General features: G+C 42.9%; 1 protein-coding gene across 1 annotated transcript in view; it reads left to right on the top strand.

Annotated features, from left to right (window-relative positions):
• The window catches only part of FBP1 (fructose-bisphosphatase 1), a 31,786-nt gene extending 7,814 nt beyond the window's left edge, over positions 1 to 23,972 (top strand). The window contains exons 2-7 of the mRNA XM_027550175.1: positions 5,201 to 5,363; positions 8,326 to 8,418; positions 16,668 to 16,808; positions 19,816 to 19,953; positions 20,975 to 21,094; positions 22,662 to 23,972. Of these exons, the coding sequence (XP_027405976.1) occupies positions 5,201 to 5,363; positions 8,326 to 8,418; positions 16,668 to 16,808; positions 19,816 to 19,953; positions 20,975 to 21,094; positions 22,662 to 22,853 (847 nt within the window). The 3' untranslated portion in view covers positions 22,854 to 23,972. The remainder of the gene's footprint in view (positions 1 to 5,200; positions 5,364 to 8,325; positions 8,419 to 16,667; positions 16,809 to 19,815; positions 19,954 to 20,974; positions 21,095 to 22,661) is intronic.
• The last annotated feature ends 2,943 nt before the right edge of the window (positions 23,973 to 26,915 follow it).

Genomic DNA, 26,915 nt, shown 5'->3' with positions numbered 1-26,915 from the left:
AATATTTAGTCCAAATTTCTAAGGATTTAAAAACACTGGTCAAATGAACCTATCCTTCTAAAGAGTTTCCCACCATGTGAATTAAAGTGACTTATAGCTATTTCACAGTTTCAGTGAAGTTTATATAGTAAGTATAAAGGAAGAGAGATTACTTGCTGCGTGGTGTAGCCAAAGAGAGAGAGAGAGAGAGAAATTACAGACAGCAAAATTTAAGTTGATTTTTTCTTCCCAAACTCCAGAGAGTTTTTTCTTCCCAAGCTTGGAGGACTTTTGTGTCTCCAGGGATTTAAAATTGAACAGTCACAGAGACATAAACCTTGACAGAATGCTGTGCCACCCTGAACAACTTGGGCTGCAGGGCCAACTAATATGAATAAAATTGAGGTGACATGTCATAAGCGTCTGAAATGAAATAATACATTTCATTTCAAAATGACCGGTTAGTCAAATGTGAACTTTGAGCACTTTCTTTTGCTTAGCTATCTGTGACACTGTTCTGCGCTGGCTGTCTTCCCAGAAGCTGCCTGAAAAACTGGTTCAGAAGTAGTTCCCCTCCCCCTCATCAGCCAACCGGTACTTAGTGGGTTCCTGTGGGACAGGCACACAGCACCACACGTGGGGCTCCATTAAGAATGGTGATGGCTGCCTTTGGCCTCTATGAACCAGGTGCATCAGGTGGATTAGTCCTTGTCCTTACAAAGCCTAGAAATGAACCATCAGGGAGCTGAGACAACTTGATGGAAATCATGCAATCAGCAAGAGAAAAAGGCAGAATTTGAGCCCAGGTCCCTCTGGTGCTTCTCAGCAGGGTTGTATTCCTGCTGAGGGGTGTTGAGGGTGGGATTCTGTTTCCTGCCGACTTCCTTGGTGCCAGTCTCTGTTCTAAGTCCTTTACTCTTGTCAACCCATTTACACTCCTTCTCTACATACTGTGCCATAGATACACTAAATTCCGATTTTACCAAAGATCAGAGATGCTAAGAGATTGACACAGAATTGTTCAGCATGTGGCAGAGCTGGGATTTGAACCCTCATGGTCTAGGGTCCCAGCTTATGGAGGAAAGCCCATGATGCTGTTGCCTTTCCCTGCTGCTGCTGCCTGTGGCCATCAGGTTATATAGTGAAGGCTCTATCCTTTGGGACCTTTGATGGAATGATGACTGATCAAAATGCAGAAGAGTATTGCTTTTAAGGAGCTTCCCAGGTGGCTCAGTGGTAAAGAATCTACCTGCCAAGTAGGAGACCTGGGTTTGATCCCTAGATAGGGAAGATCTCCCTGGAGAAGGAAATGGCAACCCACTCCAGTATTCTTGCCTGGAGAATCCCCATGGACAGAGGAGCCTGGTGAGCTATAGTCCATGGGGTCACACAGACATGACTTAGCAACTAAACAGCAGCGGCATTGTTTTAAAGGATTTTCTGAAAACTTTTGAAGAAAATAAACTCTTTTCTTCAGCTAATGACTTCTCTGAGCTTGAGAAGAAAAAAACTCTCTGGAGTTTGGGAAGAAAAATCAACTTGAGAAGACTCTGCACTTCCTAATGCAAGGGATTTGGGTTTCATCCCTGTTGGGGAACTAAGATCCCACATGCCAGGGAGGTGTACCCAAAAAGTAAAAAAAGAAAAAAAAAAGTTGCAGAATCCTTTCCTGCTTCCGACTTTTCATTGATCCGTAGAATATGTACTGTCCAGGTCTTGCTTCCCTTCTGGGGAACCCTCGTGAGACGTTGTGGGGGAAGCCTGACTGAACATTTGCTTAGTCCTGGCTCGTCATTCCTGGGCAGGATGAAGCAGGGCCATGTGAGATAAAGCTAACTTCACGCGCTAAGGTGCACCATGCAGAAACCAAGGTGATGGGGGTATTGACTCAGATATCATCACTAGTGAGATGGCAGGAATTCTTCATTCATTGGCATTCTTCATTCTGAAGCCTGTTTCTACCTTAGAGTCACTTTCCTGATCCTTCTTGAAGACCTTCCTAACACAAGGTCCCACTAGGGGAAACCCTCCCACAAGATATCCTAGAGTGTGCCTGAATCTTGACTTTAAGGGGCCCAGAATAATCTCTCTTCATTTTTTTTTTATGCTTCACAGGCAACTGGAGGAAAGATGGGGAAGGATCTTTCTGGTTAAAACAGAGGAGGGAGGCTCCACAGGGGTAAAGAGGAGGATGGAGAGGTGACCACCTGTCCAGGCAGGGAGGCAGGGCCATCACAGAGGTCTGCATGGTTTGGCCAAGATGGCAATTTGGGTTCTGGTGTGTGGAGTGTCCCCCACAGTTCTGCAGCTGTTATATGGCCCCACCTGACTCCCCCTGAGAGGTGGTGTGACCCCAGGACAGGAGCCGCCTTATAACCCTAGAACAGCAGAGTGGAACCCGGCTGGATGAGCCAGCTGCCCTGAGGCTGACTACAGCCTCTTGTAGCCAACAGCATGGGAAAGACTTTGAGGTTTAAAAAGTTACTTGTATAAATGTGCACAGAGCAACCCCTCCCATTTGGAAATATGTGAAAAACAAAGTCCTTGTCCCTTTGGATAAATTACTAACCCAGAGCTATTCTTTGGAATCATTACTGGCTGGCTTATTTGGACTCTCTTAGGGCTTTGTCATAGCTTCATTTTTGTTTGGAAAACATCCAAAGTATCCTTCAGCTGGAACTGCTCCCTTGCAGTGAGATCTTCCTTGACCATCTTGACCCTTTCCCAGCCGTCCCCCAGCACCTTGTTTCCTTTTATTAAAATGAGAGCACCTGTCACTTTCTGACATCATCTTATTCATTCGGAAGTACATATTGATTTCTTGTTTTCCTCACTCACTAAGCTCCATGAGGGTTAGATGCTGAATGGCATCTTGTTTAGCACAGCACTCAGTACAGTGGGGACAAAAAATATTTGCAGAATAAATAATCACTCACACAGGCCTCTGGGAAGATTTTGAGTGAGAGGGCTGAGGCCTGACTGCTCTTCACCCATCTCACTGAGCCAGGTGCCTGAGCAGGTGGAACATGGATAGTAGGTATTGCCCACTCTTGCCTCGGTGGCTCATCCACCTGTTCCAGCCCCCCAGGCCTCCCTGGAGCTGTCCCCATAGGCCAGTCACTCTGGGGACTGTGCCAGAGGCTTCCTCCACACTCCAGGGTGTGGAGTGACCTTGAAGTCTACTGAGTCCTATACTCATTTCTTCAGGCTTGAGTTTCTATTCTCTTCAGTGGATACTTTTTAGCAAGTATTGCTTGAGGGCCTACTATGTGATGGAAGCTGGGACACAGTGGGAGAAAACATACCCCTCTGTCCTCATCCTCATGGAATTAAAAGTTAAACAATCATGGCAACACGATGATGGGTGAAGCAAGGTGGATCTTGAGAATCCTCCCATAGTGCTGCAGATTCTTAATGAGTGCTCCTTTTAGTGGGCAAACTGGGGATTTAACATTGAGAGTCAAGAGCTGTGCTAAACCCTTTGTGTATATGCGATGTGTGTAATCCTCCAACAGCCCCATGAGGCATCATTGCCCTCCATGTTCATGAGTGAAAAGGACTGCTCAGAGAAAGCAAAGGATTTGTAGAGCTGAGGGCCGAGCCAGGTCTCTGTCAGGAAGCCCATATTCTTTTCCATCAATGTTGTTTGCCCTTTTGAATTAGTGATGATTTTAATGGTGGAAATGTCAGGCTAGGAAGGAGAGCCAATTGATGCCAGTAGGGCTGTTGAGGGAGATGGAGGCCAGTGAGTGATTGGGTCCAGCCAGGCCCTAGTTCAACCCAGAATTTGGCTGCCTTCCTTCTTCATCAACATCAGCCTCTCAATTGAAGTGAGAAAGAGATTGTGTGGAAGGAGAAGCAAAACCTCAGCTGCAAGTCTGATAGATCCCTTGGTCTTTAATTCATGAAATAGGAGTGACATAATGAAAAGAAAAGGGTTTGGAGGAGGGCTGGAGGGATGAGATGATGTTTCCAGGTGGGCGGGAGAATGCTGCTGAAAGAGACGACACTGGAGAATGGGCTCGGTGATAACTGGGGTTACTTCCTGGAGAGAGTCAGGCCAGATGAGCCATTTGGGTGCTGGCTCAGTTTTGGCCAGCCAGAGTCTTCCAAGTTATGTGTAGAGAAAATGCATCTTTGAGAGTTGAAGCAGTGAATACCATGACAGTCAGTCCCCAGATAAGTGCTCCCAGCCATCTCAGCCAAGGTGCCCCATAACACCCACTCTCAGCTGTTTGGCATTATCTTCAATGCTCTTACTCTTTCCCTCTCCACATCCAGCCTCTTCTCATGTTCTGTGCATCCTTCCTCAAAAACATTTCCCCTCCTTTCAGTGTTCCTATTCAACCCCAGGCTATGACAACCCTTTTCTTCCCTCATTCTAACAAACTAGGCTCTACTTTGGACCAACTATTTGGTTTCTGGGAATTCCACAATTACTGATTTGCAGGTACCTTTCAAATAAAGTAAGGACTCCGGACTTCCCACTCCCTCCAGCCCCTAGGACTCCTGCTGGAGGTTGTGAGGTACCACCAGGAGGGGCCTGGCCTGGAAGTCAAAGTGAGCTTCTCACCTCCGCTCTGCTGCTCCAGTTTAGAGAAGGTATCTTAGAGTGAGCTTCCTCTATAAAAGGAGGTGGTAGGATCTGTCAATATTTATTTTCTTTTAGGATCTTGTCAGCTATAAAACCAGAGATCCCTAGGCTTAGTTCCCATCTCAGGCTCCCTCCCACACAGAAGGTTTCTTTGCTTGCCTTGTCTCTCACCTAACTCATTGCACATTAACTCATGCATTCAGGGGTAAAAATTCGTTATTGGTGGTGGTGAAAAAAACAGTCATTTTAGGTATGAAACATATGGACATATAGTGCATAAACAGATACGCTCTATCTGTAATATTAAATTTTCATGGGGGAGTGTGTTAGAGGAAAAAAATAAGCCTCCTTAGGGCCATAATGAGAAAAAGGCTGAGAAACACGGATTTAGCCACAAAGCTGTGCTGGTTATCATGCTAGGCATTGGACAGGTGAGCGACAATATTGCCTTCCTTCCAGAAGCCACTCCAGAGAGACGGCCATCCTTCTCATTCTGTTTCTCTCAAGCCATGTGTCTCCTTTCATTTCTTCTAAATCTTACCAAATGCTCTCTTTCAGTGACTTTATAGATGCACTAACATTCTGGTATTCATGGCTTATATTTTTGTGGCTTTTTTTTCCCTCTAGCTATGGAATTGCTGGCACTACCAATGTGACAGGAGATCAAGTGAAGAAGCTGGATGTCCTCTCCAATGACCTGGTTGTTAATGTGTTAAAGTCATCTTTTGCTACCTGTGTTCTTGTGTCAGAAGAAGATGAACATGCCATAATAGTAGAACCTGAGAAAAGGGTGGGTCTGCTCCTACGCTACTGAGGGTTTTAATGTAATCATTTTTCTTTCTGGCTTCGTCAATGACTCCACTTGTTCAACCAAGCTGGATTGTTAAGACTCACCCTGGATCCCTCCTGAACCACCGGTCATCATTTCACAGATTCCTCCTCACTGCCATATCTCAGACTGTCCTCTCCTGTCCGCACTTTCACCACAGTCCATTCTGTTATCATCTCTCCTATGTGCTCATTCATGGGAGAGACTCAAATATATTCATATTTATCTCCACTTCTTTTAATTGTCATGTTCAAAGCTCTACGAAGTCTGTCTTCTGTTAACTACATCATTTGCTTCATCTCCATTCACTTAGTTTCCAATCTTCACAACCAACCTTCCTGCCAATCTAAACTGCTAGCAGTTCCTATCAGTGATTCATGCATTGGAATCCATTGGAATCTTATTAATCTTGTTACCAAACTTAGGTTGCTCAAGAATCAAATACTGAGAGAAAAAAAGGGAAAGTGAAAGTTGCTCCGTTGTGTCCGACTCTTTGCAACCCTATGGGCTGTATAGTTCTCTGAGCCAGAGAACTAGGTCTGAATTCTCTAGGCCAGAATATGGGAGTGGGTAGGCTTTCCCTTCTCCAGGAGATCTTCCCAACCCAGGGATAGAACCCAGGTCTCCTGCATTGCAGGCAGATTCTTTCCCAGCTGAGCCACAAGGGAATCCCACTGAGAGACAAGTGTTGGGTAAAAGGAAAGATAGCTTTATTGAGAAAACCAGTCATGGTGGGAAGAAGGTGGACTCATATCCCAAAGAACAAACTCTCTGCTGCTGATCTAGGGGCAAGAGTTTTTAGAGGGGAGTTTCAGGGGGTTATAGGCAGAGGGAAGGAGCTGTATGCAGAATAGCACAGTCGGCCCTGACAGTCATCTTGAAATTGGTCATGTAATGGTCAGATTGGTGTCATCTTGATTGTTTTAAATACGGCTAATCTTCAACTCCAGGGTCAGTTTGTTCCCATCTCCTTGAAGCTAGTTCTTAAAAATAATTGTGTAAGCTTAATGGTTAGCCTGGTTTTCATGTAGTTAACTTCTTCTACCTGGGTGGGGGATTCAGTATCTGCAAAACAGCTCAAGGGATATGGCTCAGAAGAAAGAAATGAAGGTTCTTGACTTTGTTTAATGACTAAACTATTATTTGGTCTTCCTTGATTGTTTTCCTTTGTTTTTGCATTTTGTCACTTCTATGATTGAATTTATTCTTTAGCCAAAGTGTTTTTCTACAGACAGAAGGCAGGCAGAGGACATAGGGGTGGGGGAGAGGATCTTTCCTAAGAAAGCCCTATAGGCTCCTGCTCCACTCCAATCTGATTGCTTCTTGAGGGCAGAGAACAATTTCTATTCTCTATATCCCAGCATCTGGCACAATACCTATGCATTGTAGGGGATCAACAATAGATTATTGTTGAAAAAGTGAATGAAAGGGTATATCCAGGTTTTATTGAACAACAATCATAATACTAATAATACCTTTTGAGTAGAAAAATGCAGTTATATGGCTTACTATCTTTCCCTGTTTGAGATAAATTGAGGACATGAAGGAGTATGATGAGAAAAAAGCAACAGGAGGTCAATTTAAAGACACTGCCTGATATCCAGTCTAACCTTTATAAGAGGAATGGAGAGTCACATCCGATTTGATTGCTTTGTGTCATTCCTAAAATACTACTGAAGTTCATATTGTTCTCTGCTGCGTTTCTAAAGGTACTTGTCAGTTTAGGGCATGTTCATTTTAGGATTGAATTTGCTGTTTAATATTCTCTGTCAGCCCAACTTCTCTGATTACAATGCACTGTAGTGATAAGCATACTCCTGTTTTCCTGATGACAGTTTCTCCTGCATTGGCCGGGAGGATTTGTTAGGAGCAAGAAGCCAGGGAATCAGAGAAGTGCCTTAATTTGATGCAAAAAATTTAAAACCACATATTAAAGTGGCTAACTTGGAGATGGAAAATTTCCAGTGGTATGCTGGTAAACTGTCTCTCTATTAGAAAAAAAAATCTGTAATTTGTAGCACTTGTCACTTGAAACTGTGAAATAGTGTCCCATAATTGATTTTAAGTTATCAATATGACATCACTGAAAATAGAGTTGGGAAGAGATGTGCACAATTGGCTCTTGAGAACCAGTACCAATCAGCTCCAGAGTACCACTGAAAATCCTATCCATAGACTGAATCTTTGGTAGTTCCACTACCATTGAGGGTTATTTCCTTTGGAAATTATAATAGGAATATGGGTGAGAACTCTGTGCATTGTAACCCCAAGTGTCATCTGTAGGAACTACATGAAAATTTTCTTATAGACCTTAATGTTGACTTTATTTCACCTAAATTATTACATTTGTGGCTCAAACAGTAAAGAATCTTCCTGCAGTGTGGGAGACATGGTTTTGATCCCTGGGTCGGGAAGATCCCCTGGAGAAAGGAATGGGTACCCACTCCAGTATTCTTTCTTGGAGAATTCCATGGATTAATAGAAGAGCCTGGCAAGCTACAGTCCGTGGGGTTACAAAGAGTCAGACACGACTGAGCAACTAACATGTCCCTTATGAATAAAGAGAATGAAGTGACTAATCTTGTTTCTCTTCTTCTTTGACTGCCAGGAAACTCAAACCATAATGATGATTCATTCAAATCAATGATATAATAAATTATTATTTAATATTTGTATTTCTCACCTTCATCTATGCCTCCTATTCTGTGTTTTCTCTTCCTAATGATCTTTTGATATATGTTTGTTATTGTTTTCACTCTGTGTACCATCTCATACCTTCCCTGACAGAGTATAAATAAACACATTTCTTGAATTTTCCCTTAGATTTCTTCTTTTAACCTCTTAGTGTATATTCTCTGTTTTGTTACAATGTATTCATTTTTAAAGCAAAGTTGTATTAATATTTTCTTTCTTTTTTGTTCAGGGTAAATATGTGGTCTGTTTTGATCCCCTTGATGGATCATCCAACATCGACTGCCTTGTGTCCATTGGAACCATCTTTGGCATCTACAAAAAGGTAAAATGTAATGGATCAAGCAGCTGGTTTGGGATCAAAAGTACAGTTAAGGTTGAATATCCAGTCCTGCTTCACTGTTGATGGCACAGCCAGACTGTACATCATGAAACCCCACGAGGCTTGAAGTAGGGGGGTAGCCTATTCCTTCTTCAGTGGATCTTTCTGACCCAGGAATCGAACCAAGGTCTCCTGCATTGCAGGCAGATTCTTTACCAGCTGAGTAACCAGGGAAGCCCCAAAGTGAAAGTGTTAGTCACTCAGTTGTGTCCAACTCTTTGTGACCCCATGGACTATAGCCTGCCAGACTCCTCTGTCCATGGAATTCTCCGGGCAAGAATACTGGAGTAAGTAGCCTTTCCCTTCTCCAGGGGATCTTCCCAACCCAGGGATCAAACACAGGTCTCCCACATCACAGACAAATTCTCTACCACCTGAGCCACCAGAAAAAAAAATAAAAACCCTTATTTCTCAAGTTATGACTTTTCCAGCATTAACTGCATAGTGAAAATCTATTAAGTTGTTAAAAGAAAATGTAGTAAGAGGTAGATGGGAAGAGCTGGTGCATAGCTGTAGCACTGATAACCATGTGAATTGAGAATTGTGAGAGTGTGACAACAGTAGGGATTATATCAAAACTGTCCTTTAAATTTTCTAAATCAAGTCTGCAAACTATGGTTTCCCCCGGCCAAATCCAGCACATTGCCTGATTGCTATGGCCTGTGAACAAAAAATAACTCTTTGGCATTTTTGAATGGCTAAAAAGAAAATTAAAAGAATAATATTTCATGACCCGTGACATTTATATGAAACTTAATTTTCAGTCTCCATAAATAAAGTTTTAATGGCATAGGGTCAGCTTGCTTGTTTACATGTTGCCTTTGGCTGATTTTGCACTACACAGGCAGGGTTAAGTGGTTGTGATAAGGACTGTGACAGTAAAGCCTAGAATATTTACTCTCTGTTGGTTTACAGGAGGAGTTTGCTGACCCTAAACTCCTTTGTTATAAATTACAGAAAGCATACAGCATGGGGATCCAGATTTCTGCCCTGTGTCTCTTCTTCCCGCATGACCTGTGCAGGAACTCTACCTCTAAAGCCTCTCTTTAAGTCTGTGTGTGGAGGGCTGGGGTGTGGAAGAGAGTTCAAATATACAGACAAGTGAAAAATAGATAAATACCTGTGGGTCCATCATAAAACACGATGAAATCTAAAATGTGTCATCTTGTCTTCAACCCTCTTGTTTATTTTAGAAATAAAACTTTACAGATGCCTTTGAGGCTGAGCCCTTTCCTTCATCTTAATGGACGAGGCAGCTAATTCAGCTGACCTCCGAGGTTCCTCCAACTCCCCCATTCTGGGATATAGAGGCCATAACTTAAGAACTGAGATTGCAATTTGTGCATTACTTTTCAAAGTGACTTGTCTAGTATTGCACATAATCTCCTTTCAAACATGGAAAGTAGGACCACCATGGGACAGTTTTCTTTCGTTACTGAAATAAATTTTGCATTTGTCTTGGCTGGGAGACAGTTTAAGTAATTGAAGGTTCTAATACTCATACCAGAAAAACAAAGGCGGGAATTAATCTATCTTTCAAGTCATACCATGAAATATTCCCTTCTTGGTATAGATATGCGGGCATGTAATTTTACCTGCAAGGTAGCAGATCCAAATATTATAGTATACAAGAGAGCTTTGTAGCAAAATTCTTCATATAGAGGTAGACTTTTGGTTAATGACTCAACCAAAGCTAAAGCAGCATTAACATTTGCCAGCCCCAGTTTCTGCCTCAAGCCCCCTCTCCCAATAAAGACTCTTTTAAGGGAAAAAAAAAAAATTGGGAAACTGACACTATCAACTGAAAAAAAATAAGAACAGCTTGCGGCAGCAGCTTGAATTACAAATGCTGGAAGAACTCAACAATGCATCTCCACACTCTTCTCAATAAACCTGAAGTGACTCTCTTAAAGACTGAGAGAGGTGACGAGTGTCACATTGCCTTTAAGTCATTTCAGTTTTCAAAAGCCTTATTGATTGTTTGAAGCCATTTGAGAGCTTACAGGGCATAAATACTGAAATGTCTGATGTTTTAAAGGAGGCCTCTCCTGCTTTCTGCGGAGCTGGTTCTGGGCTGGAATTCAGGTTCCTGGTGCACCCACTCAGAGGCATAACATCAGTTGGTAACTGGAATCTGGCAACAGTGAGCTGGTCTTGCCCACAAGATGCCTGGAAACAGGCTCCAAAGGGATCTCTTAGGGCCCGTGGTCCAGTGTTTCTATGAAGTTCCTGCCATGGCACCTCCAGAAGTGTCACCCTGCCTCTGGCTAGAGATATTCAGAAGGGGTAGAATTTTCCTGAGGTGTTGAATGAGTGTTTGTCCAAATATTGAATCAAAATCTGTCTCCCTGTTGCTCATAATGGCCTTTTTGTATCATTAGAAAATAAGATTCTTTTACATGCTTGGAAATGGCTTTTTTGCCCTCCTCTCTCTTTCTTTTGAAGCTTGCAAAGTCGCTTCAGTCATGTTCAACTCTTTGCGACCCTATGGACTGTAGCCCATCAGGGTCCTCTGCCCATGGAATTCTCCAGGCAAGAATACTGGGGTGGGTTGCCATTTCCTTCTCCAGGGGATCTTTCTGACCCAGGGATCAAACCCAAGTCTCTTTCTTTTAAGTCTCCTGTATTGGCAGGAGGGTTCTTTACCACTAGCACCACGTGGAAAGCCCTTTCTTTTAAATCTTAAGTTAAATATCTTTCATGTGAGATGATTTTTCGACCTCTCTCTAGTGTGCTTATCCTCTATTGGATACATTCTAATTTTTAATATCCATTAAACATATCCTGGCCCAGAAGTAAAAGCAGAGTTTCAGAGGTGTTCTAGCAGCTTCAGAATCCAATTCACTTCCCTTAACTGGACACACAGAGTCTTAATAGCCATATGGAATATGGCTTCCTGACATTGACACTTACTAGGTTTGTGAGACCTTGGGCAATATAACCTCTTGTTTCGTTATCCATAAGGACAAGATATTGAAAATTAAGCATAACAGCAATGAAAATAGTGCCTGGCACATAAAAAGTGCTCAGTAAATAGTAGCCATTAATATTACTTGCTTTTTCTATTAATATTCAACACACAATTTCACAACTCAAACCAACTTAAGGAGAGAAAGGAAGGAGGGAAGGGAATGGAAAATGACTGGTGTATGTAACTAGAAAGTCCACTGGGTAGTACAGCCGTTTTCGAGGACTCAGACACTCACATAACAGGACACTTTCTATCTCTATAGCTCCCTCCTTTCTGGTAGAAGAATGGCTCCCAGTAGGTCTGGGCTTACATTCAATCCTTTCAGTGACTCAAACAGAAGATGCAAAACTTAGACTTCCCTGATGGTCCGGTGGTTAAGAATTCACCTGCCAGTACAGGGGACATGGGTTCTGTCCCTGGTCCTGGAAGATTCCACATGAACAGGGCAACTAAGCCCATGTGCCACAACTACTAAGCCTGGGCTCTAGAGCCTGGGTGCCCTAGAGGCCACTGCACTGAACCTACATGCGGCAACTGCTGAAGCCCGTGGACCTAGAGCCTGTGCTCCTCAACGAGAGAAGCACTGCAATGAGAAGCCCATGCACCACAAGGGAAGAGTAGCCTCCGCTTGTTGCAACTAGAGAAAGCCCGCATGCAGCAATGAAGTCCCATCACAGCCAAAAGTTAATAGACAAGTAAAAGAAGATGGAAACCTCTTGTCCAACAATTTCAACAGGGATTTCACCTCATCAGCCCTGCTTGGCTTGACTTAAGTCATGAGTGCATCTCTCAACCAGTCACTGTGGCCTAAGGCATGCAGTGATCTGACTGGTCAAGTCAGGGTCATGTGTCCACCATTGGAGCTAAGAGTGAGGGGGACGGTATCTTAAGGAAGATTAAAGTTCAGTTGTCAGCAGAAGAGTGAAGCATACTGGCCAGGCAAAATCAGCTGATGTTCACTCCAGATTATATACCCCTTGAGATCAGGGACCTCATTTTATATATATTTTTTTGCACACTAGGTTGGTACAGTAGTGAGTAATATTGGCTGAGTTACTGGAGATGCTGCCAAATGTCCTGTGAGAACTTTTAGGGACGGTTGGGTTGTCCCTCTGTGGGAAGACTGTCTATTGACATGACAGCCCCACGCCAATTCTGCCTGACCTTCTCCTCCACCACCTCAAGTCTCCAGAATCCATGGTGTCTTTCATGCTCTATATGGAGTAGCATGGGTTAAAACAAATCAATACCTGCTGCAGGTGGTGGCCTGTGATAAGTAGAAAAAGGTAGGGTCCAGAGGCTTTATAATTTTTGCCAAGCTTTATGCACATTGGTCTGTGAGCATCTACATGAGACTGTAATAGGTTCTTTTTGAACAAAGACATTCATTGTTGGGGGTTTGGAGGAGGCTGGGCATTAGAAAGGGGTTTGGGCTAGAAAAACATTCCTCCAACTCCATGACTAGATGGAATTACTTTGTATTTCTTTTGAGCATATGGATCATAGAAAATGTTGAGTTCAGTTCACTTCAGTTGCTCAGTCATGTCCGACTCTTTGCAACCCCATGAATCGCAGCACACCAGGCCTTCCTGTCCATCACCAACTCCCGGAGTTTACTCAGACTCATGTCCATCGAGTTGGTGATGCCATCCAGCCATCTCATCCTCTGCTGTCCCCTTCTCCTCCTGCCCCTAATGCCTCCCAGCATCAGGGTCTTTTCCAATGAGTCAACTCTTCACATGAGGTGGCCAAAGTATTGGAGCTTCAGCTTTAGTATCAGTCCTTTCAATGAACACTCAGGACTGATTTCCTTTAGGATGGACTGGTTGGATCTCCTTGCAGTCCCAGGGACTCTCAAGAGTCTTCTCCAACACCACAGTTCAAAAGCATCAATTCTTCGGCGCTCAGCTTTCTTTACAGTCCAACTCTCACATCCATATATGACCACTGGAAAAACCATAGCCTTGACTAGATGGACCTTTGTTGGCAAAGTAATGTCTCTGCTTTGTAATATGCTATCTAGGTTGGTCATAACTTTCCTTCCAAGGAGTAAGTGTCTTTTAATTTCGTGGCTGCAATCACCATCTTCAGTGATTTTGGAGCCCCCAATAATAAAGTCTGACATTGTTTCCACTGTTTCCCCATCTATTTCCCATGAAGTGATGGGACCAGATGCCATGATCTTCATCTTCTGAATGTTGAGCTTTAATCCAACTTTTTCACTCGCCTCTTTCACTTTCATCAAGAGGCTTTTGAGTTCCTCTTCACTTTCTGCCATAAAGGTGGTGTCATCTGCATATCTTAGGTTATTGATATTTCTCCCCACAATCTTGATTCCAGCTTGTGCTTCTTCCAGCCCAGCGTTTCTCATGATGTACTCTGCATAGAAGTTAAATAAGCAGGGTGACAATATACAGCCTTGATGTACTCCTTTTCCTATTTGGAACCAGTCTGTTGTTCCATGTCCAGTTCTAACTGTTGCTTCCTGACCTGCATATAGGTTTTTCAAGAGGCAGGTCAGGTGGTCTGGTATGCCCATCTCTTGAAGAATTTTCCACAGTTTATTGTGATCCACACAGTCAAAGGCTTTGGCATAGTCAATAAAGCAGAAATACATGTTTTTCTGGAACTCTCTTGCTTTTTCCATAACCCAGTGGATGTTGGCAATTTGATCTCTGGTTCCTCTGCCTTTTCTAAAACCAGCTTGAACATCTGGAAGTTCACGGTTCATGTACTTCTGAAGCCTGGCTTGGAGAATTTTGAGCATTACTTTACTAGCGTGTGAGATGAGTGCAATTGTGCGGTAGTTTGAGCATTCTTTGGCATTTCCTTTCTTTGGGATTGGAATGAAAACTGACCTTTTCCAGTCCTGTGACCACTGCTGAGTTTTCCAAATTTGCTGGCATATTGAGTGCAGCACTTTCACAGCATCATTTTTCAGGATTTGAAATAGCTCAACTGGAATTCCATCACCTCCACTATACCAAGGCAACATTTCATGCAAAGATGGGCTTGATAAAGGACAGAAATTGTATGGACCTAAAAAACACAGAAGATATTAAGAAGAGGTGGTAAGAATACACAGAAGAACTGTACAAAAAAGATCTTCATGACCCAGATAATCACGATGGTGTGATCACTCACCCAGAGCCAGACATCCTGGAATGTGAAGTCAAGTGGGCCTTAGAAAGCATCACTAGATAATGTTACCATTTCTTATTCCACGCAAGGAAGTTGAAGGGTTGAGATTATTTGATGACAGTATTTCAGGGAAAAGTGGTTCATTCTTTAAAAAAAAAATTTTTTTTTTTAAATTTTTGACTCCGCTGGGTCTTCATTGTTGCAAGAGGGCTTTCTCTAGTTGCATCAAGTAGAGGCTACTCTCCAGTTGTGGTGCTCTTGCTTCTCATTGCAGTGACTTTTTTTGTTGTTGCACATGGGCTTAGTTACTCTGAGGCATATGGACTCTTCCCGAACCAGGAATTGAACCTGTAGCCCCTCCATTGGCAGATAGATTCTTAACCAAGAACAAGTTTGTTCTTTCTTGTGCCACAGGCAGACATGGATGATTCTGGATGAGGTGACTCTCTGAGGGACTTTTCTTGGTAGAGAACTGACTACTCCAAGCCTCCAGGGGCTTCCATCTGTTTACATACTGACTTTGTTCTATTTTGTGCTATACTTGCAGTGTTAAGTAGTTATTATAGAGGAGATGTTTACAGCCTGCCTGTTTTCTTCCCTTTATATCACTGGTTTCAAGGCTGTGCACTTAAAATTTGGAGTTTGAGAAAACAACTCAAATATTTGGTACTGTGTTTAGTCTGTGTTTAGCTGCAAAGTACTACCCTGGGAATACAAACCAAACTAAAGCAAATAACTTGGCCCAACCCAACCAGCCAAGAAACCAACCAACCGTCTAGATGAAAACTATTAAATACAAAGCTTGGAGATACGAGAAAAAAAAGGAAAGAGGTGATTTTTTGTGACTCTTCCTTTTACATGAGTAGTTCTTAAGCTTCAGTGCGAGAGTCATCTATGGTGCATGGTAAAATGCGGATTCCCAGGGCCCACCTTAGAAAATCTGATTAGTAAGTTTAGGTCGCAGGCCCAGAATTGCATTTTAAATAAACATCTCAAGTGATTCTGAGGTACATGGACTCTGGGTCATACATTCAAAAGTTATAGGGAAAATTACCAGGAATGTGTTTGCTGAGGTGACCTCCATCTCCAGTATCATGATATGAATTCCCTTATTTATTCTCAAGCCCTAGAATCTGTGGTTGGGAAAGAATAAATGAAATTTGCAGAAACTGCTCATTTTCATTTCTGTTTAAATTCAAGTAGAGAATTTTCAAGCAGAAAGATTTGTTTGCGGCTGTTTTGAGGACCATAGAAGCCAGTTGTTAAGAAGATAATTATTAGTGACCATTGCTTAGGAGCCATGCCCTTAAGTTCTTCCTTTCCTTAGTATTAGGGAACAAACTGAGGCACTGACCCAGTGGGCTGTGTTTTTAATGAAAAACAAAGGAGATTAGAGTAGATGTTATGTTCTAAGTTTAAGTATTGTTTTGTTAAATTTTTGTAGTTGTATTGGTACTGGTTTGTGGTATAAAATGTATTTTTTACTGTGGGTAATGGTTAAAAACATGGAGAGCATTGTCCTGCATGGTAATGACCCTGGAGAGATAGTGTCTGTATTTCTGAGAATTTCTTTGTGTGACTACGGAGCATGTTGCTCACTGGAGTATGTGCCACAACTGGCAGGAACTCAGGAAATTGATTTCCTCGCCAGACTGGTAGCCGTGCAGCCCAGTTTTAATTTGTTTAAATAAAGATAGAGTAGGCAAGGGAAAGACATTGATGCCTGTAATAAGATTAAATTAGTGGGCGCTGGCATGGAGGCATGCTCTTTTTTTGAGAGTGATAATGGAGAAATGAAGGAATATCAAATTAGTAAGATTGAAGGAGAACTCAGATTGGAAAGATGGATCCAGATGCAGGAAATTTGGGTTTTGGTGGGAAGGTCGCTGTGGTAATACAATCAGGATATGACTGGTGTGTGGAGGAAGCCCTCCTCCCTGCCCCCGCCCCCCTCCCCATCCAAGAAGATGCCCTATTTCATTAGGAGAGCACCTTGATAATGCATCTTGCTAAGGGAGGAACTGCAAAAAGAACCACAATACAGCAAAACAAAGATGTTTTGTTTTCTTTCTTGTCCTAGATTTCGAAAGATGACCCTTCTGAGAAGGACGCTCTGCAGCCAGGCCGGAACCTGGTGGCTGCTGGCTATGCGCTCTATGGCAGTGCCACTATGTTGGTCCTGGCCATGGCGAATGGAGTCAACTGCTTCATGCTGGACCCGGTGAGAGATCCCGGAGTGGGGGGCAAAGTCAGGTGCTTGGCTGGTGGCTGTGAGTGTCTGTTGTGTGTGTGGCGGTGGGAGTCAGTTCCTAAAGGTGGAAGATGAGACCCATGGAGGGACCGAGACAATGGGGTGGGGAAGCAGGGTAGAGAGATGGATGGACCATATGTGTACATTATAAGAAGATTACTGAGGTGACAAATGGTGTCTGTCCAGAGCACAAGAGGGAGTTTTTGTTTCACAATGAATTCTTTAGGGCAGACATTACTGAGCTGACTCAGATGCCTGCTGGGCTGGGCAGGCCACACGAATGAGTGGAGTGTGCTGGGGCAAGATGGCAGGCACTGTGAAGGGCAGTGGGGGGCGGCAGGGAACTGGGGAGGTCCAGTGGTTGTTACTCCTTAGGAATAGCGGCTCTCTTCTACGGCTTCCAGTGTTTCAAGAAACACTGGATTTTTAGAAAATGTTAGGTTTCTGGATGTGTAAAACACTGTGCTAGCCAACTAAAGCACGTTTATAGACCAGATGGGGCCCATAGATGGTCTGTTTGCCACCCACTCTCTCCATTACCAGTTTATTTTCCTGAGGTGAATGGGTGTCCCAGCTGGAGCAGTAGATCGCCTCATTTCTTCAAAATTAGCTCCCAGATTCATTTGATGTGCATTGCAACATCAAATGAAATGCAAGCTTCAGTGCATGCAAACCTTCAGTGAACCCTTGTGGTTTTGAAAGACTGAGACTAGCTCGAGGAAGTGGAAATAAGGAAATGAAGATAATTTCTTAGTCCACCTTATAGAGGAAACTCCCTCATGAAGAGGAGCTCAAGGCACCATGAAAAATATTCATTTGCTAATGAATATTAATTTTAATTTGAGGATAATTTCTTCCATATGTCTATTAATTGGGGTTGTTTATTTACTCTGTTGGATGACAGTTTTAACACAGCAGATAAACCAGGCAAAGAACTCTCTTTAAATACTTTGCCCGATTAAACCCACCTTTGATATGGACTCCATAGAATCATCTTCAGTAGGTATGCCCTTGGTCCAGCGTCCCAAGGGAAAAAGAATTGAGTTTTTAAATACCTTTCAGTTTTAGAAATGTCCTCAGATAACATTTAATGAAGCACTTTATTTATTTGGTGCATTTTGCTGACAAACTGAACACTAGGTACCATTACCTACTGGGGTCCTGTGAGGAGCAGGCTGCTGGTGGTGGGGCCTCAGGGTTTGTGGGTGGCAGGTCGTAGAAATTGGAACTCAGGCTGCCTTTGTCCCTGCACTGTTGCACAACTGGACTTTGGCTCCTTGGCATACTGGTACTTAACAAATAAACAAGGGTAAGGAAATGCACTAGTTCAAGCCTCCAAAGGCCATTATTTCAGGGAAAACAGTGGCAGACCCAGAGCAAAGTTCACACTGACCCCAGGGATTGATTTCCCAAATCACTGATGTCTGTGAATTTATCCTCTTGCTGGGTGTTTACCTCTTCTCCAGACATTCTTCTGGTGACTTCTCTATTACCTTTGAACTGATGGAAACATTAAATCTCTTCTTGTTTCAAGATTGCAGATGTTATGTCCGGGAGTGAGTTTCTGTGTGTTTCATAGTCTCTTGCTGTCCTCACGCCTAATGGGCACTCAGTGTTTGGAAGAACCATGCAGGCTGGCTGCCCTCCTTCTTGCTGGCTGCCCTCCCCATTGCTGACAAAGCCTCTGCTCCCCATGCCTGTGGAGTAGGGGTTGGGGTGGGGGTGGCGAGCTTCTGATCAGGATACAGCTTTCATTTTATTTTGGCTGACAGTTTCTGCTCAAAAGACTGCAACAGCTTTATGTGCTTCTCTAGCAAGCTTTAAAGTACGAAAGGCTTTTCAGTCTCTTTTCTTCATGTACAAGAGACTCACCCCCTCCATGGGTAGGATGCTTTGGCCAGGTACCAGGGTGAGGTGTCTGTGAAGCATGGCTTCATGAGCACTTGTGCAATGGCTTCATTTTCTAGACTTTCACCAAAAAAATCATAAAGGAAAAAAAAAAGAATCACTCACAATGGTACCTTTCAGTGACCACTGTTAATTCTCATCTGTTCTCTCTCCCTACACTCCTCTCTCCCTCCCTCCCTTCCTCTCTAGTTCCAATGTGCTCCATATTGGCAGGAACCAAGCTTTGCTATGGGAATAAGTGGCTGGGGAGAGATGTGTCCATGGGAGGGCCTCCCTTCTTAACTCACCTGTCTCTGGAGCAACTTCCTTCTCAGATGGGTAGAGCCTCAATCACTCTCTTATCAGGGACATGGAGAAGCCCCAAACAGTCCAGAGCTCCAGTAGTGATGTGACACTGTTTTCCCAAGTTTAAATCTCCAAAATGGCAACCCACTCCAGTATTCTTGCTTGGAGAATCCTACGGACAGAGGAGCCTGGCAGGCTACAGTCCATAGAGTCTCAAAGAGCCAGACGTGATGGAAGCGACTTAACATTAACATTGAAGAATCTAAGCCCTGAAGGCATCAGCTTAGTGCTGGGACTTTGCGGAAGCTTGAGTCCTGAGAAACAGTCTTCAGATCAGTGAGCAAAGGCATGGGAAGTTATACATGCGGTAAACTCGGGGTACTCGGGGAAAATGACATCAAGACAGGAACAAAAACAGGAAAGCTAAGATAAGAGCAACCATGAACACCTTTTCCTGATATCCTAGCTCCAGTCTCATCTTTTTTTTTTTTTTTCCCCAAAGGCACACCTGTCTCAGGCCAAGGATTTCCCTTGCTGGTAATCATTTCACAACATACACAAATATGGAAGCATTATGTTGTATACCTGAGACTAACATAATGTTATGTCAATTACACCTCAATTGAAAACACAAAATCCAAGCTCTTTGTACTGAAGCATATACTGAAGCACAGGTGTGACCTCAGGCCTCGAGCCCCGCCTTATCCCCAACCCGATCTGTGACCCTCTCCTGTAGGCCTGGAGGAGACGTCCTCATCTTTCCACTTTCCTTTCTGTTTCACAGGCCATTGGAGAGTTCATTTTGGTGGACAGGGATGTGAAGATCAAAAAGAAAGGGAGCATCTACAGCCTCAATGAGGGCTATGCGAAGGACTTTGATCCTGCCCTCACCGAGTATGTCCAGAGGAAGAAGTTCCCCCCAGTAAGTGAGGGCTGGGGGTGGTGGCGGTGGGGATGGCCCCTGAGCTTGCAGAAATGTGTTGACTCATGATTTACCCTGGAGAGGAAAGGTGGGGGGTGGGGTGGAAGTAAGTGGACTCCACTGTGCACTGACCCCTATGGTTAAGTTCCCACTCAGGTACTGGGGACTGGAAACCCTGTCCTGGGACATCACCCCTTTGTCACTTTCTTTTGACCGAAGAAAATCAGGACGATCATGTCAGCCAGGTGAATGACGTCGTGGCAATAAAACATGTTCACTTCTGGGGTCCGTGATCTCAGTTGGTACAAACGTGATTCTTGTACCCCAGGCCCCAGCCCTGTGGCACTGGATGGATTTCTGTGTTGTCTCTAGATTTAGCATCCATTGTGGTAGCTCTCTAAAGAGGTTACAAGTCACTGAAAACGAAGAGAAGAAATGGCTGGTCCTATGTGGGAAAATCCAATTTTGTCCTATTCTAGCTTGACACCACTAGAGGCTGCTGAGTTCTAAGGACAAAGCCCACATGCTATTAGTATGGCACTTGGGGCCCTCGGAGCCGACTCCCAGGCTCTCTCTCCAGCTTTATCATCTCTCCTTCCACCTCTCCCTAGAAATGCCCTCTGCCCCAGCGGCACCAGGCTCCTCCCCGGGCCCAAGGCAGACAGCTTCTCCTTTGCCTGAGCAGTTCCTGCTCCTATGAGATGCAAACCTCACCCTTGTCCCTGCTTCTCAGCTCCACAGAATCCTTCTTCCCGCCAGATCTTGCGAAATGCCTGCCCCACCCCAGAGCCCGAATCTGCCCCATTCTCCTCGGGGCCTCCTTGGGTAAGCTGAGCTACTATGAGATGTGAGAGGCTGTCTCCATTATTCCCATTTTCTGCTTCTTGGGAACAGATTTTCATCACTAAATACACATCTCAAAAAAGGTGCTCTGTTTGATTGCTGAATCGAATAAGCATAGAGGACAGAAAGAAATCTCTCTTTTCTATAACCCTAATTATTGCTGGTCTTCATGTTATAGGACAACTCAGCCCCCTATGGCGCCAGGTACGTGGGCTCCATGGTAGCCGATGTACACCGCACCCTAGTCTATGGAGGGATCTTTATGTATCCAGCTAACAAGAAAAGCCCCAGTGGAAAGGTAAATAAATCCCCTATGAGTGGTGGAGCAGCAGTAGATTTCATTTGCAGCCCAGGGGGTTTGACTGAGGAAGAAAGAAGAGTCACAGAAGCTGTTATGCTCTGCAGTAGGAAGCAAAGGATGTCTATGGCATATTCTTTTCTAGATTAAAGGCTGTCCTGGTTAATGTCAGGTGATATCAGGTAAAAATGATCTCTCGAGAGCCCTTCTGTTGCTAAAGATAAGTAAAGATGTTATGGTCAGAGGGGACTGAAAGTGCTTAGTGCTTCCAGTGGGTATGTGGTTTGGCTTGGACAAAATGAATTCCATTCATAAAGTGAAATGAAACAGTCCAACCTCATTACCAAGGCAGCAAATCACATATGTATCCCACACAGAGGTTTTCCTTGATTGCTTTTTCAAAAGGCAGAAAATTGAAAATAACTTAATGCTGCTCGGAAAATGATACCTTTCTATAGAAGGAAAGAATCTCTGGGGACACCTAGAGCTTTCAGGTGAGCTGTTACTGATGCATTGGTCTCATGGCCACAGGCTTCCTGGAAGCCACGGGATGCGCTGTGCTTGCTCATGCTAGTGAAAGGGTGTCTCACTTTTCTCCTACACAGAGGGTCAGTGTGTTTGCTTCTCTAGTAGTGTACTTTTGACCACCCCCCCTTTTTTTAATATGAGCGAAGGAACAACGATCCCCATAAGATAGTTATAAATTGATGTATTTCAGATATGATCAGATCTCTGTTTATGGCATGTGGCATCCAGTTCACTAAGGATGTTCTTACTTACTTAAAACACCACTCTTGTCATAGCCCCCTCTGACATCCCAACCTATGTGATTAGCCTGCTTTATAGCACTTTTCTCTAATGCCTCAAAAAATTGTTCCTTAATGTAAATATTGAGGTTCCTCCCCTCCTTTTTATTTTCAGCTTTGCAGATCTGACCCTGACACCTGTATGGAAATAGAGTCAGGAAACACCTGCGAAAAGCTGTCTACTCAGTAGGCAGACTGCATGAAAATGCATACAATAAAAAAGTTAACATTTAAAAGTAAATGCCAAGATGTATAGCATACTAAATCCCAACCCTCGAGCCTTAGGAGAATTGTAAAAGGAATGTGTACAGAGTTGCAAACAATATTATACTGTTTGGAGGAGCCTGTCTGCTTTCCAGATGTCTGCAGCCAGACACTGCCATGGACTTTAAATGCTTTTAGAATAGGCAAAGGTCCATCCAAAACACACACAGAATCACTCATTAGGTCCATTCTCCGGGCTATAAAGAGAAGGGAACCATCGGTTCTGCCAAAATGTCATTCAGTCCTGAATCCAGGTGGTCTGCCTCACATGCATCAGGCAGTCTGTTGCTGGCTCTTGATGGATGGCTTAACTTAACCAAATGATTAAATTAACCATTCAGTCTTAGACACAACCTCATGGGGGAGCTTTTACAACCTCATGGAAGGTAAAGGAAAGTATCAGTTACCTTGGATCGGCTCTGCACTACTTTGCTATGGAACAAATCTCTTTTCTGTGTAATATGTTCTGGTGTGAGCATGCTGTGCTTGTTTTCCAGCTGAGACTACTGTATGAATGTAACCCCATGGCCTATGTCATAGAGAAGGCAGGAGGAATGGCTACCACCGGGAAGGAAACTGTGCTGGACATTGTTCCCACTGACATCCATCAGAAGTCGCCCATCATCTTGGGGTCTCCTGAAGATGTGACTGAGTTCCTGGAGATATACAAGAAGCACGCTGCCAAATGAAGAGTGGGCCCAGCCCACACCAAATGGAATTGCCTTTTATCTGGACCTTTTATCTCACATAGTGTTACCACATTCCGACTGTTCACCATACATTCCTAGTCATAGAAATAAAAAGTATGGCTGTTTTCACCATCAAATGCTCTGTAATGCACTACCTAACCAAAATGCTAAATCAATAATGCTACAGGGTCAAGATATATTCTGAGTGGATAGAGAAGAAATGAACATATTTGTCCTTTTTCTTAAAAAAAAAAAGTTTTCATTGTTTTGTGCCAAATAATGGTAATAATAATAGCTAATGCCTATAACATTAGATAACTCATTTAATCTTCACAATGACTTTATGAACTAGGTACTATGAATAACCCATTTCACAGATTATGAGATAGAGGACTGAGTAAAGTGAAGTGAAAGTTGCTCAGTCATGTCTGACTCTTTGTGACCCCATGGACTATACAGTCCGTGGAAATCTCCAGGTCAGAATACTGGAGTGGGTAGCCTTTCCCGTCTCCAGGGGATTGTCTCAATCCAGGGATTGACCCAGGTCTCCTACATTTCAGGTGGATTCTTTACCAGCTGAGCCACAAGGGAAGACTAAGAAAACTGGAGTGGGTAGCCTATCCCTTCTCCAGCAGATCTTCCCGACCCAGGAATCAAACTGCTGTCTCCTGCATTGCAGGTGGATTCTTTACCAACTGAGCTATCAGGGAAGCCCAGAGGACCGATAGATGAAGTCATCTGCCCAAGGTCTCTAGCCAACAAGCAACTGAGCTGGGTTACGAACCCAAGCAATCTAGACATTGAACTCGGAGTTACCACATCAGTTCTCCTATGTGTTCTTTTCTGGGTGTGCAGAACAAACCCAAGTAAGGTTGTTTAAGCCCTCCTTGGAACTGGAGAATTGAAAAGTTAGTGGTGGTACCTATTGAGATCTAGGACCTCTTGGCCTCCTGAATCTGGGTGTAACCATCCAAGTCACAAATGAAGGTTTATGTTTTGACTCAGTGGTAAGTTTTCTATAAAAATGTAACACTTCATTGAATTAACATATGTAATAATTCCTAAGGTTTAATTCTGTAAATGAAAGGATTCATCATAAAAAGATTTAAAGAAACACAATTTGTTGCAAACAAATGTTTGTATGTTTCTGCTAGGCTTTCCATAAAAATACTTCCTCCCTTAGCAGACCTTGGTTCTTTTTGGACTAGAATTCCAAGATTATAGCACATTATACCACATGTTAAGAAATATCTGGACTTTCTTAAGCTCCACATTGATTAAGATTTTGCCAATGGAATGTAGGTGGAAATAATGCATATTAATTCTAGTTTGAAAACCCAATGAATAATTCTTCATCCACTCTTTTACCTTCCATGCATTAAACGTCATGTGTTTCAATGACAGTATGACAACGACAGGACAAAAGTCTGAGTGCCTGAGCCACTGTTTTGTCAGAAGTGTCTTTTCAAATGAGTCAGTTCTTTGCATCAGGTGGCCAAAGTATTGGAGTTTCAGCTTCAGCATCTGTTCTTCCAATGGATATTCAGGACTGATTTCCTTTAGGATTGACTGGTTGGATCTCCTTGCAGTCCAAGGGACTCTCAAGAGTCTTCTCCAACACCACAGTTCAAAAGCATCAATTCATCTGTGCTCAGTTTTCTTTATAGTCCAACTCTCACATCCATACATGACTACTGGAAAAACCAAAGCTTTGACTAGATGGACCTTTGTTGGCAAAATAACGTTTCTGTTTTTTAATATGCTGTCTAGGTTGGTTATAACTTTTCTTCCAAGGAGCAAGCGTCTTTTAATTTCATGGCTGCGGTTGCCATCTGCAGTGATTTTGGAGCCCAAGAAAATAAAGTCTGCCACTGTTTCCATATCTATTTGCCATGAGTAATGGGACCGGATGCCATCATCTTAGTTTTTTGAATGTTGAGTTTTAAGCCAGCTTTTTCACTCTCCTCTCACTTTCATCAAAGGCTCTTTCATTCTTCTTCACTTTCTGCCATAAGGATGGTGTCATCTGCATACCAGAGGTTATTGATATTTCTCCCTGCAATCTTGATTCCAGCTGGTGCTTCATCCATTCCAGCATTTCGCATGATGTACTACTCATAGAAGTTAAATAAGCAAGATGACAATATACAGTTTTGATGTACCCCTTTCCCAATTTGGAACAAGCCTGTTGTTCCATGTCCAGTTCTAACTATTGCTTCTTGACCTACATACAGATTTCTCAGGAGGCATGTAAAGCTTACTGGTGAATTCTACCAAAAATTTAAGGAAAAAATAATACCAAGTCTTTGCAATCTCTTTTCAGAGAATAGAAGATGAGGAAATGCTTCCTAACTCATTCAATGAGGACAGCATTCCTCTAGTACTAAAATCAGGCAAAGACATTACAAGAAAAGAAAACTATATAACCATACCTCCTGTAAACAAAGATGCAAAAATTCTTTTTATATTTGCAGCATTCTCATTTTTAATTTTTAAAAATTTATTTATTTTAATTGGGAGCTAATTACTTTACAATACTGTAGTGGTTTTTGCCATACATTGACATGAGTCAGCCATGGGTGTACATGTGTTCCCCATCCTGAACCCCCCTCCCACCTCCCTCCCCATTTCATTCTTCTGGGTCATCCCAGTGCACCAGCATTAAGCACCCTGTCTCATGCATCAAACCTGGACTGGCGATCTGTTTCATATGTAATAAACATGTTTCAATGCTATTCTCTCAAATCATCCCACCCTCGCCTTCTCCCACAGAGTCCAAAAGACTCTTCTATACATCTGTGTCTCTTTTGCTGTCTTGCATATAGGGTTATTGTTACCATCTTTCTAAATTTCATATATATGAGTTAGTATACTGTATTGGTGTTTTTCTTTCTGGCTTACTTCACTCTGTATAATAAGCTCCAGTTTCATCCACCTATTTAGAACTGATTCAAATGTATTCTTTTTAATGGCTGAGTAATATTCCATTGTGTATATGTACCACAGCTTTCTTATCCATCTGTCTATTGATGGACATCTAGGTTGCTTCCATGTCCTGGCTATTATAAACAGTGCTGCAATGAACATTGGGGTACACGTGTCTCTTTCAATTCTGGTTTCCTCAGTGTGTATGCCCAACAGTGGGATTGCTAGGTCATATGGAAGTTCTATTTCCAGTTTTTTAAGGAATCTCCACACTGTTCTCCATAGTGGCTGTACTAGTTTGCATTCCCACCAACAGTGTAAGAGGGTTCCCTTTTCTCCACACCCTCTCCAGCATTTATTGTTTGTAGACTTTTGGATAGCAGCCATTCTGACCGGTGTGAGATGTATCTCATTGTGGTTCTGATTTGCATTTCTCTGATAATGAGTGATGTTGAGCATCCTTTCATGTGTTTGTTAGTCATCTGTATGTCTTCTCTGGAGAAATGTCTGTTTAGTTCTTTGGCCCATTTTTTGATTGGGTCGTTTACTTTTCTGGAATTGAGCTGCAGGAGTTGCTTGTATATTTTTGAGATTAATTCTTTGTCCGTTGCTTCGTTTGCCATTATTTTCTCCCATTCTGAAGGCTGTCTCTTCACCTTGCTTATAGTTTCCTTTGTTGTGTTTAATTTTAATTAGGTCCCATTTGTTTATTTTTGGTTTTATTTTCAATATTCTGTGAGGTGGGTCATAGAGGATCCTGCTGTGGTTTATGTCGGAGAGTGTTTTGCCTATGTTTTCCTCTAGGAGTTTAATAGTTCCTGGTCTTACGTTTATATCTTTAATCCATTTTGAGTTTATTTTTGTGTATGGTGTTAGAAAGTGTTCTAGTTTCATCCTTTTACAAGTGGTTGACCAGTTTTCCCAGCACCACTTGTTAAAGAGATTGTCTTTTCTCTATTGTATAATCTTGCCTCCTTTGTCAAAGATAAGGTGTCCTCCATAGGTGCATGGATATATCTCTAGGCTTTCTATTTTGTTCCATTGAGCTATATTTCTGTCTTTATCCCAGTACCATACTGTCTTGATGACTGTAGCTTTGTAGTATAGCCTGAAATCAGGCAGGTTGATTCCTCCAGT

This window comes from Bos indicus x Bos taurus, chromosome 8, assembly GCF_003369695.1.
Source record: "Bos indicus x Bos taurus breed Angus x Brahman F1 hybrid chromosome 8, Bos_hybrid_MaternalHap_v2.0, whole genome shotgun sequence".
Classification (NCBI taxonomy): domain Eukaryota; kingdom Metazoa; phylum Chordata; class Mammalia; order Artiodactyla; family Bovidae; genus Bos; species Bos indicus x Bos taurus.
This window is presented reverse-complemented; position numbering and strand designations above follow the sequence as displayed.